The sequence below is a fragment of the Hemicordylus capensis genome, chromosome 8, assembly GCF_027244095.1.
Source record: "Hemicordylus capensis ecotype Gifberg chromosome 8, rHemCap1.1.pri, whole genome shotgun sequence".
In the NCBI taxonomy this organism is placed as follows: Eukaryota; Metazoa; Chordata; class Lepidosauria; order Squamata; family Cordylidae; genus Hemicordylus; species Hemicordylus capensis.
Window position 1 is genome coordinate 30489122 of NC_069664.1, and position 11607 is coordinate 30500728.

Below are 11607 nucleotides of genomic sequence, written 5' to 3' on the forward strand. Positions count from 1 at the left end.
GTTCAAGGATTTTTTCAAGTGTTTAGGCTCTTTGGTGTCTAATAACATTTCTTCTTAATGAATATCTATGAGGATTTATTAAACACCAAAAGAGTGTAAACACCTCAAAAATTCCTAAATTTTTTTTAGGAATTTTAAATTATTAATTTTTAAAATTATTGTATTGTTTTAACATTTATATGTGTTATATGTTGAACAGTTTTAACTTTTATATGTGTTTTAATTGTTGTTAGCCACCCAGAGACGTAAGTTTGGGCGAGGTATAAATTTGATAAATAATGTGTATACACACACGCACACATACTGAGTACCCGGTGTTAGTTAGCGGGGTAGTTGGAACATGGGATGCCACTAATTCCTCACTCCCACCTGCAAAGCAATGGGGTCAAAATGAACAGAAGAAATAAAGGTGTGTAATGAAGACACCAAAAGATCTAAACAGTTCAAAAATACCTAAAAAATAAACTGAGTACCGGGGGGCGTGTAGTTGGCACAGGCAGTTGTCAGTTGGCACTGTCCAGTGACATTCAAAATGAACAGAAGAAATGAAGGTGTGCAATGAATCCTCATAGGGATTCATTATGAGGAAAGCTTGTTATACACCAAAGAATCCAAACACTTGAAAAATAAAGACTGCACATTTTGCTCCATAACTCCACTTCTACAAGGACTAGAGCTTAGCTTTTTTAAAAAAATGAAAGCCGAGGGTCCATGTTAGGGTTAGAATATGGCAACTTCAAATCCCCATTGTTTCCTATGGTGGAAATGTTCAAAATCAGTAAAAACTAAAAAGAAAATCATTAAAGATCAACCAAGTGTCCCACTGCCTTGAACTTTAGGTGGTTGGTGGCACCCAATGGGACCTACCCACCATCCAATTTTGGTGCCCCTAGGACCTTGTTAAGTGGCCCGAATCAGTCCAAATCGAATCAAAGCAAATACAAATCGAATCTGGGGTGATTTGGAGGGGGTAGATTTCAATACAAAACCCATCAGGGGTGATTTGTTTGGGGGCACAAATTGAATTTAAAAAATCAGTTTGTGCACATCCCTACTAGAGATATAATAGGGAACCAGGCCAACTGATCCTAAGGATACCCTGACTGTCAGCACCTCAATGTGTGTGTGTGAGAGAGAGAGAGACTTGTGGCAGATGTTAGAAATGGGAGTCTGTGAATCCTGTCTCCCAGGCCTTGTCAATGCCTTGCTTTAAGAAGGATCTTCCCTCTAGAATGCTGGCTTACATCCAGACTAATGCGGCACGAGAGTGAGGATGTCGCTCTAGCTGCTTGTGCTGAGTCAGGTGCCTGCATTCCAGGCAACAGGGTGGTCTTGCACAACCTCTGGCATGCCTCCTGCTGTGAAGCCTCTTCCTCGGTCCACACCTGTTGCAAGAAATGATGGCAAGCTCCCCTTTCTGCTCACTGCCCCTGTGCAATGGTTGCACAAGACTACAAGAGACTGAGCAGCTTTGAGCATCTGCTCAGCTCTGTGAGCTTGCATGTGCACATCTTTCTTTGTTGGGCTAGTGCAGCATTTGTCTGGATGTCAGCCACAATTTTAAGGAAGGACTGTTTTGCTGCCACCACATGCTCTTGAAAGGGCAGCGCCCAGCTTTTCTTTAACCCGTAATGTTTTGGTGACTCTCCCAACAGGAAAGCCCCCGTAGAAGAAAAGTCAGCCGTTCAAGCCACAGATGCCAAGACAGCCCCTGCAGAAGTCAAGACGGTGCCCAACGAAGCCACGCAAACAAATGAAAATGAAAGCAAAGCATGATGGGCGAGCAAGCCGAAGCAAAAAAAATAATAATAATGGGGAAAAAATGACAGAACAACTTCACCTGAGCATTTAAAACACAACACACATCTCATCCCTCTAGTGTCTTTGCCTTTTTTAAAAAGAAAACAAACAGACAAAAAAATGCATACATGGGAGAAATATTTTTTTGTAGGTTTGTAGGAAGAATTTTATTTTATGTGCACTTGCTTTTAAGAAAAAAAGAAAATACAATTTTTTTTTGTCAAGGATAAGCCCATAATCCCATTAGGACGCCCTAGTCCTTGCAAAATATCCATGCAGAGTTTTAAGCAGACGCCAACTGCAGCATGGGTTAGGAGATTCAGAACAGAATTAGGAAGCCATGGCTCTATCAGGTTGAGCTAACTGGTGCAGCCAGCTGTGAATCATTTATTTTTTATACTGTTCAGTTGAGTTCAGAAAAACCTGTAAACTCTCAGAAGTAAGTTATCTCCCCCCACCCCCTGTTTGCTTTGAATTTGTTCTGTACTCAGAGTGTTTTTGCCCTTCCTAACTGAACATTGTTTTCCTTTCTGAAGCCTTTGGGCATGGTTCCCCATCAACCCCGTCTCTTGCAGGAGCCCCATTGGAATGACTGGGAAGTGTGCAAGGTTATCACTGAAGGAGCCATTTCAAGGGGGCTCAAGTGGGAATCGTTCCTGGCCAAGTGTAGACATTGTTTCGTTTTAGGAAGAATGCCATTGGGCAGCTTTGGAGCTCTATTTTTCAAACTGCAGTATTCCTTATGTTGAGTTGTTTTTTGTTTCGTTCTGTTCTTTAAAAAATTGTTTTGCCAACTTTTTTTTCCTTCCAGTGTTTACAATCGACAAAATGTTTTTTAAAACTTTTGTTGTGTTTAAATGTCTATGTAAAATAGCTGCCTTTTTTGAAAAAGAGAGAGAAAGTAAATACAGGCTATATAGAGACTAGATTAAGCAGCAGCTTGCTTGCTTTGCAAAGGGAGACATTTTAAAATGTGGATGTTTACAGTAAGCGTTTCCCCTTTATCATCTTTTCTTTCTTTTTAATTACTTTGTTCTGCATTTCTTACTGGAGTAAGAAAGTCAAGCCAACTCTAGATTTGTTCTCCTTCTTTATATGGATGGGCCACTTACAGCCTAGTGGTGTCCTGGTTCAGAGTAGCCTACTGGTAAGTATGAGCTTAACTTTAAGCAGGTGAGTAGAGGGGTAAGGTTTTGAAAAGCAGCAGTAGCATAATCACCCCAAAGCCTCTCGTCCAGCCCAAGTTAAGCCATTTCGAACCTTGTTGGTTTAAATGGGGGGAATTGTAGCAAGGGTGCTTAACTCTCCCATTGAAATCCAGGTGACTGCAAAAGAAAGGGGGAAAGGCACTTTAACTTTGCCTGGATTGTGCCCAAACAGTTAATCTAATCTTATTTTAAAGACTACTTATTCCATGACCTTAAACATGTTCACCCTGATTTGTCACCTCCACATTTTGGCTCTTTATTGTACCCGCGAGGCTTGATATGAGGAGAGACTGCCTGTCCTTTGGGATATCAGAAATGCCTGTGTGCTCACCAGCATTGAAGGAAACGGTGCATCTCTTACTCAGTGTTCACATGGCGCAGGGACCATGGAGGTATGGAAGAAAGTCCTTTTGCTTTAAGTGAAAATTTCTCCCCAAATGAAAGACTTTTGAGATTTCAGTAAATTCAGTTGAATTTAGTGGCCAGTTTATCAAGTTGCATTTTTCCTGGGGATTTTGGCAGAGTTGTTGGCTTTGTGAATGCCCAACTGGAGGCAAGGCTACTCCTTCCTGCATCTTGGTACAACTGTAATCTCAAAGGATTTTCCCCAGATGCTCCCTTCACAGGAAGCTTGGGAACAGTTGTAAGACCTATGCAACACCCCAGATTTCCCCAAGACATCCCCCCCATCTGTTTATTTAAAGCAGTTGTGTAAATTGTGACTCTACTAACTAGATTGAAAAATTGGTAACATTTGAAACACAAGGGAGGAAGTTCTGTTGAGATCACTCGGACCAGATTCCAAGTATATAAGTTGAGGACTGAAGCATATGGCCTGTACATCCACCTTAAGGAATTTATATATTGTGTCGAAAACCTATAGCCTTCAAAAGACATTCTCTTAATAAAATGGGCTGAAACGTGCTTGTGGTTCAATTTTAGTCAGTAGTGGGCCTCTCATTGGTGTCAAATTCCCAAGTCAAAAGAGTTCCCTCTAAATCTGATTGTCTGCAACTTCAGTGGGCCCCCACCCAGATCCTTAGTAATGGGAAGATGAGGCATTTAAGTAGCCAAAGCTTCATTGCTTTAGGGATTCTGCCCAAAGGCTCACACGTGTAGTGCACGGACTGCCATCTTGCTAGAATATCTCTTGTGTAGGTTCCTCTGAAATGAATGGGTGTTGCATAGGAGTTCTGGGCTGCTGCTGCACTCTTGTGCTGCTACCATACATCCCAGGGGGATCTACACAGGATGCTTTCCCACCACTGGATCATGTCCATGTATTGTCTTACCAAAAGCAGCATGCTTAGATCCAAGAGCTTGCTTAATTATTCTTTGATGTACTCTGTCAAGCCATTTGCAAAATTGTGTGTGTCTGCGCATGCTTTTGAGCATTTTACCCCTTTAGAAAAGAAGTCACTGGCTTAAAATTAAGCTCTTGCTCAGTGGCAGTGCTGTGTCAGGATCAGAATTGCAGACAGGAAATAGATGCTACATTTTCCAAGATATTCTCTCCACTTCCCAGGAATCTCTCCCTAAGCTTAGTCAAGCGAAAAAGGAGGTTGTACAGTCAGGGCTGGTCTCCAAAAGAAGATTTTAAAAAAACAAAAAACCTCTCTCCATTCTTATTTAAAATACATTTCTTTCATTCTATAAAGCATTAGATTTTGAAATCAAGTGTCATTCTCCACTTACAGGATTTTGTATCATTTTTTAGAGGAGGGCAAGGAAGAAGTAATCCAAGTATAGTTGCTGTGCAACTCATGTTCATTTCAGTGAGGCTTGTGCAAGACGCCCCTTGAAATGAATTAATTTTGCATAGTGGAGATGTTTATAAATCCTACCCCAATCTAAAACTCTATGGGGTACCTATTGCTTACTTTGGACAATGTATGTGCAGATGGACACCAAAGTTCCTGGATGGGGGCTGTCTTCTTTTGTCTATACAGGGTAAAATTCACCAGTGGACTGATAGATCAATAGGACTGCCTGACCCACCCAGCTTCTGATTCTAAAAACTATTTGGATGGACACCATAGTCTCTTAAATTGGGCAGGGAAGTCTTGATTCCACACACACACCAAAAAAAAAAAAAATCAGTTTTGATCTGGAAGGTCTTGCTCTTGCCAAGGTATTTAAGCTGACTTATCAAAGCATGTAAAAATCCGCTCAACATTACCCCGCTGAATAGTCCCATTAAACTTGGCCAACCCACTAGTCATGTCTTACTGCTGCATGAAATGAGGCTCCCATGTTCTACACAGGATCATACTTGGAAGTTACAAAATGATGCAATGGCCTTGTGCTACAAGCTGTGGCTTTAGTGTTTTTAAACTGTAGAACAATTGTATAAATCGGAACGTGGAGGGAAGGATGTAGAGATGGGGGAGACCAGCCCTTGTGTATAGAACATTTGCTTTTCGGGGTTTGTTTTTTTAAAAAAAGAAAAGATTTTCATTAGATCTGCAAGCTTGTGCACTGTGGGTGCGTGAATATCTTAGTGTGAAATGTGTTTTTTTGTCATAGTATCAAAAAAATTAAAATAAATAAAAAAAGAGAAACACTTCGACATAGTTCGGATGTGGAGGGCGTAGCAGGAATAGTTTGGATGATCAAGAAGAAAAAAATCCAAATGAAACCTTGATTCAGGAAACGTAAAATTAAAGAGAATACAGTTGTTCTTGACCAGAAGAGTAGCCTTTAAATAAATATAAAACCTGCAAAATTGAATGTGATGTAAGATTCCTTTGCGCTAAGGTCATGGGGGCCAAAGGAAGAGAGGAGGTGGTGGTGATGGTGGGGGAGACTGCCATCTGGCCTAAACAAATGGGAGCCACACAGTTTGGTACGATACTCTCATTTATGCAGTCTTTCTATGTGGCATCTCTCAGTTATTATTTCAAACTGTGAGAGTCTTGTCATTTTGCTAAATGTGGGGCGGGGGGGGAGGGTTGCTTTTTTGTTGCTGCTGTTTTGGCTTTCTTTTCAACTCCTGGGGGTGGAAATGGGGGTTCTCTTGATATATAGACACACATACACACACACCCATTCATACCTGCCTCTCTCACCCACCTTTCTAGGCAGCCCGGGGAGGATGGCCTTGGGCTGCCTGCTGTGTGCCATGGGCGGTCTTCATTGATGAGAGGGAACGAGTTTGGCCCTTAAAGGAATCTTTATGTGAAAGGGGCACAAAGATGGCCAAGTTCTCTCATGGGCTCTTGTCTCAAGGAAGAAGCCTTGATGGAGTAGGCAGCGACTTATGGGTAGGAAGATAGGTAACCTTTATTTGGGTTCCAAAAGGTAGGCTACCATGAGGATTGGTTCACCTGTGCAGATTTGTTACTGGCAGCTTTGCTACTTCTGTCTCATACCTCATAAGTTATTGCCCATTAAGCACTGAATAATTAATGGTATGCAAGTACTGCCATGCTTTACCAAGAATTCCTTCCACACAACTCTTCCCCACCCCCCGCCCCGCACCCCATTCATTGAAATGGGAGCCACACAGGTAACATGTTTTGTGAACAGTCTCCTGTGAATTCATCCAGCAAAGCTGGCAGAAGGTGCCTTTCTGTGGGAGGCCATTTTGTAGCCTAGTGAGCAGCTACAGCCAGAATTAAGGCTCAGTAGACACCAGGGGGAAGATTCCAGTGGTTTTCAAAGGGCTTTGACAGCAGCTTAGTTTTGCTAGATGAACAATTCTCACCATTCCAGACAGAACAAAAATGGCCGCCATCTTGCCCCCTTTCCCTCACCAGGCAGGCATTCCTCCGCATGGTTGCCATGGTGACAGGAGACAATGGCTGTTTCATTAAGAGCTCTTAGGCACAGGAGCATTCCCTATTTGCATCCATGGTACTTTTTCTTGTCCTGGAGCTCTTGAAAGAAACAGACGTCATGTCCGCATCCAAAAAATGGCCACCCCGTTTCTCAGACACCAGTGCTTCTCTGTGGATTAACTCTTGTGACCATGTTGTCTCCTCCTTGGGCAGAGAAATAAATGTGTTTTGTTTTAATTTAGAAATAACTTCTTTTACCAGTTTTCTTTCCTTGAAAAGGTGTCTTCACGTTCGCTTTATTTTTATATCTGTATATTTTTATTTGTCAAGCGGACACAAACCTTTGAAGAGGGACCAACAATACACTGTTTACGATTTATATATTTATATATGTATGTGTCATACATATATATCTATATAGCCACCCAGCTTCTCGTAGTGCAGTAAAATGTATTTCATGCAATGTATTAGGAAAATAGCACATTCTCTCTTGATTTCTACCATGGAGTTTTTTGATTTTTGAACTGTGTGGGTTTCTTCTTCTTCTTCTTTTTATTATTCTGTGAATGTCTTCAGACCCCCAGGGTTCACTTAGGCAATGGTGATAGTGGTTCTCAGTCCTCCATCACATCCCTACCCAGCATTCCCTGTTTTAGGGGCCTTCTCTCTTGTTATAAAAAACAAAAGACAAAAAACTTTTTACCAAGTGAAACATGGATTCCACCTTTATTTCCATTCTCACCTGTGTAAATACTGATACTAACGGAAAATTTTGACTTTGCATTCTGTCAAATACTTGTGTTCAAATAAAAATTACCAAAAAAAAAAAAGTTGCCTAGTCCTCTGTTGTACTGATATGTGTGGCAGCTTTGTGAAGTGCACTTTCTAAAAGGGCCTTTGCATGGTACCAGAAAGCTAGTGATCAAAGAAAACACTATGGTGGATAGAGGGTGTGCCCATAAGAGCAATCCGCACCTCCATCTGTTTGGTAACATCTTCTGATAAGATATGCATGCTGGTATGTCATTGGTTGCTGTTGTTGCTTGATGTTGCTGACACAGCGCCACATGTTTTGCACACATCACATTTGGTGTGGGCTGATCATATAAAGCTGCTTTTTAGCACTGCTCCAAGTTCTCAAGGTTTCAGGCAGAGGTTTTTTCCAACCCAGGGAATGCCTCCGGGGACCTTCTACATGCAAAACAGGTACGTCACCACTGAGCTATGATCTGCTGTGATGTGTAGCTCTGGTCTTTGCCGTCTCGCAGCTCAGAATGGTACCCTTGAATACGTGTTTAAAACAAAGCTGCCCTATGCTATTCAGACTGTCAGTTCGTCTTGTTCAGAATTGTCCAAAGCAGTTCTATGACTTGAATTCCCAGATGTTGGACTATAACTCTCATGATTGCATTTGGCCAGTGTGCCCAGGGATTATGGGAGTTGTAGTCCAACAACATCTGGGGTTCGAAGGTTAAGAACCCCTGATCTACCTTGACTGGGTAGATGGATGTTTTCCAACCTTTGCTGGAGAGGATCCCTAGTTAGGAACGGATTCCCACAAAAGTAAGAGGTGTGTCCTTTCTCCTTAGACAATCTCTTTCCTCCCAGGGATGTTCATCAACCGATGTGGAACTGGAGCTCCTGTGACTTCTTATTTTTATTTGTTTCATCTGCCCTGCTTTTGACTGTCTTGGGATGATTCTTTTATGTTCTAAACTCAGAAATGGAAGGACTTCATGCATCCATGTTGTATGAACTAATTCTACTGGAAAACTTGTTTGAATTGGGAGAAAGAAGTCCAGCCTCCTAGTGATCAGTTTGCAATGGCTGATTCACACTTGAGGATTATGGCTCAGTAACTCAGGCAACAAGTGATGAATGTGTGAGTGGGAGTGTCTCCCTAGGAAGCAGTCTCCTACTGAGTCCATCTGGCTCAGTACTCTGCTGCTGTGACCAGCAGAAAGGGGTCATTCCCAGAGCTTACAACTTGATTTCTTTTAACTTGCAATGGTGGATATTGGCCCCGAGAGCTTCTACATCCACACTGAGCTATGGCCCCTCCTCTCACTTTTCTCCTTACACAAAAGTTATATGGCCCACTCCAAGTTTCTAGGGGAAAAGAAAATTAATTTCCACATGGGGTTTCCAAATAATTTTCAGCTACAGCATTTGCAACCATGGGATTTGCAAATCACAGCCTCTTTGGCTAAATAGTACATGTTTAGGAAGGGAGTAAATAATTACCCTTTTGTGAAACAAAAGCTCCCTAGTAAGTTGCAGCTAAGAATTCCAAACATCCAGAGTCAGATCAGACCTTGGCCTTTTGCACTGTAAGGCTTGTTGGTTGGTAATCGGAACTCATACCCTTCACATGCACTCTCTGAGGATATTCAGTTTCTAATCTAAGAGGGCTTTGCTGAGCACATTAATCAAAACCCTTTTTGACAAGCTCAACTATGGCACGCTTTTCATAAGCAAATCTTGGAGGCGAGAGACTCCCAGATGCTCTTCATTACTTCTCTTCATTACTTCTCTTCAGAGAGGAGATGGAGGCGACCTACTGGAAAGCAAATTGGAAGATTTTGATGGGGGCACCTTCAGCTCCTCAAGTGTCACGGTTGACACCAAGGTTGGGATCTCCAGTTACATCAACCACACCACTCCCATTACTTGTGTGTAAACTGTGGCAGGACTGAAAGACACGCTGCTGTGTATATCACGGGGGTTGCAGGCATGGCTTCCATCCTGGGTGACTGACATTCTTTTAAAAGTATATGAATTGACACAGTGAGTTGGACCCAAGTAAGCCAGGCTTCTCTCTTGGCCAAGTACCTGCTAGATGCCTTCTTGAATCTCACAAGCATGGTCGGAGGAGGATAACCATTCCCAGGTTTGTACTGGGCTTTTTTTTGTGCACAGTACTTTGTAGACTACTTTGATTACAGGAATGAAGTTGGGATCCAACCTGTTTGCACCAAAAAAAACCCTGTCTCGGGGCTGTTCCAGATTATAGCAGCCTACCTCTAGGAGGACTTCTCAACTTTGAGTCCCCAGATGTTATTGGACTGCAGCTCCCATAATTCTTTCAGCAGTTGTAGTTGGGTATGATGGGAGTTGTAGTGTTAGCAGCATCTGAGGACCTTGGGTTGAAAACCCCTGGGTTAACCAGTTATCTACCTTACATTCTCTATGTGGTCATGCATAACTAATTGATGGTGGTGGTTGCCACGAGCTGCGACCACAGACTGCGGAAAGGGGATTAGACAGTTGTGCAAAGGAGTAGGAAGGAACATAGGAAACTGCCATATACTGAGTCAGACCATTGGTCTATCTAGCTCAGTATTGTCTTCACAGACTGGCAGTGGCTTCTCCAAGGTTGCAGGCAGAAATCTCTCTCAGCCCTATCTTGGAGAAGCCAGGGAGGGAACTTGGAACCTTCTGCTCTTCCCAGAGTGACTCCATCCCCTGAGGGGAATATCTTGCAGTGCTCACACATCAAGTCTCCCATTCAGATGCAACCAGGGCAGACCCTGCTTAGCTATGGGGACAAGTCATGCTTGCTATTGCTACCACAAGACCAGCTCTCCTCTCTGTAGCTATTTGCCATGACAGCTAAACTGAACCTCCATGCTCAGAGGCATTATACTGCTAAAGACCAGCTGCTGGGGAGAGCCCTCTGGCCTTTAGGACATGCTTGAGGATTTTCCAGTTGGCCACTATGGGAAACAGGATGCTGAATGTACCTTTTAACCTGCCCTGCGGATCAGTGCCTCCTCCACCAGTCTGACTTACTGATAGTTCTACTGATAAGTAGAACTGACTTACTGATAGTCCAAAACAGGCTCCTGTCCAGGCTCTCCTTAATGATCTCTCTCTCTCTCTTCAATCCAGGTATAGCAAAATACGCCAATTGGTTGTCAAAACTGAATGTGCTTCTGGTTCTCCAGATCGTATTCCAAGGAGAACAAAACTACATTTGAGTGCCTTTGTACCAAATGGACAGATAGGTAGAAATAAATGTCTGGGTTTTTATAAGCTGGCTTTGTGCAGATGTGACAAGGTATGATTACTGGTTGTCTAAAACTGCTGCACCTCATACCATCTCCTGATTTGACCAATAACTCCTTTTAAAAAGAAACCTAAAATCATTTCTAGAGATTAGATCCATTCGATTACAGAAGGAATCTTATGGTTCGGGGTGGGGTAGCTTAGGAGGACGGTAGCCTGTTTCTCTCAACTGCTCCTCTCCTGAAGGGCTGCCAGGAGCACCTGCCGGGTGTGGGCCTTGATCTATGGTGTCATAGATGACATGCCAGTGTGTTGAAATGATCCGTTTTGGCTATCTTCCAAACCAGAGTTGTGCTCTGTGACAAAACAGGCTGGAAAATGTCATCATGGATGTGCGTGTTTCTCCTCATATGTTCATCAGTCTTGAGTTCCTTCTTGTAGCACTGCAGCTTCTAGGCGATTGCTCAATGTCTAGAAATTCTCCTTATGTCACATAATTGATTGGAGCATCTTCCCCCCCCCCCGCAGATGGATGGGTGGGTAGGCAGGTAGATAAGCTGTAGTCTGCTGCAATTGACTTATGTGCTCTATTTTTCTGGAAGGATTTGATTAGGATTCCCACAGCTCCAAATACTGGTTTTATGCCTTTCTTGCTGAGTTTGCCATGGGCTTCACAAACCTTCCTTGGAGTGATCAATGGTTCCTTCAGTTGTTAATTCCATCATCCTGTGTCAACAAGAGGTGGGTGGATAAACAAGCACATCAGTTCATTATTGAGACAGCAACCCTACAATGGCACATAATGTTAGGGA

General features: G+C 42.7%; 1 protein-coding gene across 4 annotated transcripts in view; it reads left to right on the forward strand.

Annotated features, from left to right (window-relative positions):
• NCAM1 (neural cell adhesion molecule 1) overlaps window positions 1-7617 on the forward strand; it is a 206898-nt gene extending 199281 nt beyond the window's left edge. For all 4 annotated transcript variants that reach the window (XM_053270205.1, XM_053270206.1, XM_053270207.1 and 1 more), the window contains one exon: window positions 1656-7617. In XM_053270205.1, the coding sequence (XP_053126180.1) occupies window positions 1656-1776 (121 nt within the window). In that variant the 3' untranslated portion in view covers window positions 1777-7617. The remainder of the gene's footprint in view (window positions 1-1655) is intronic.
• The last annotated feature ends 3990 nt before the right edge of the window (window positions 7618-11607 follow it).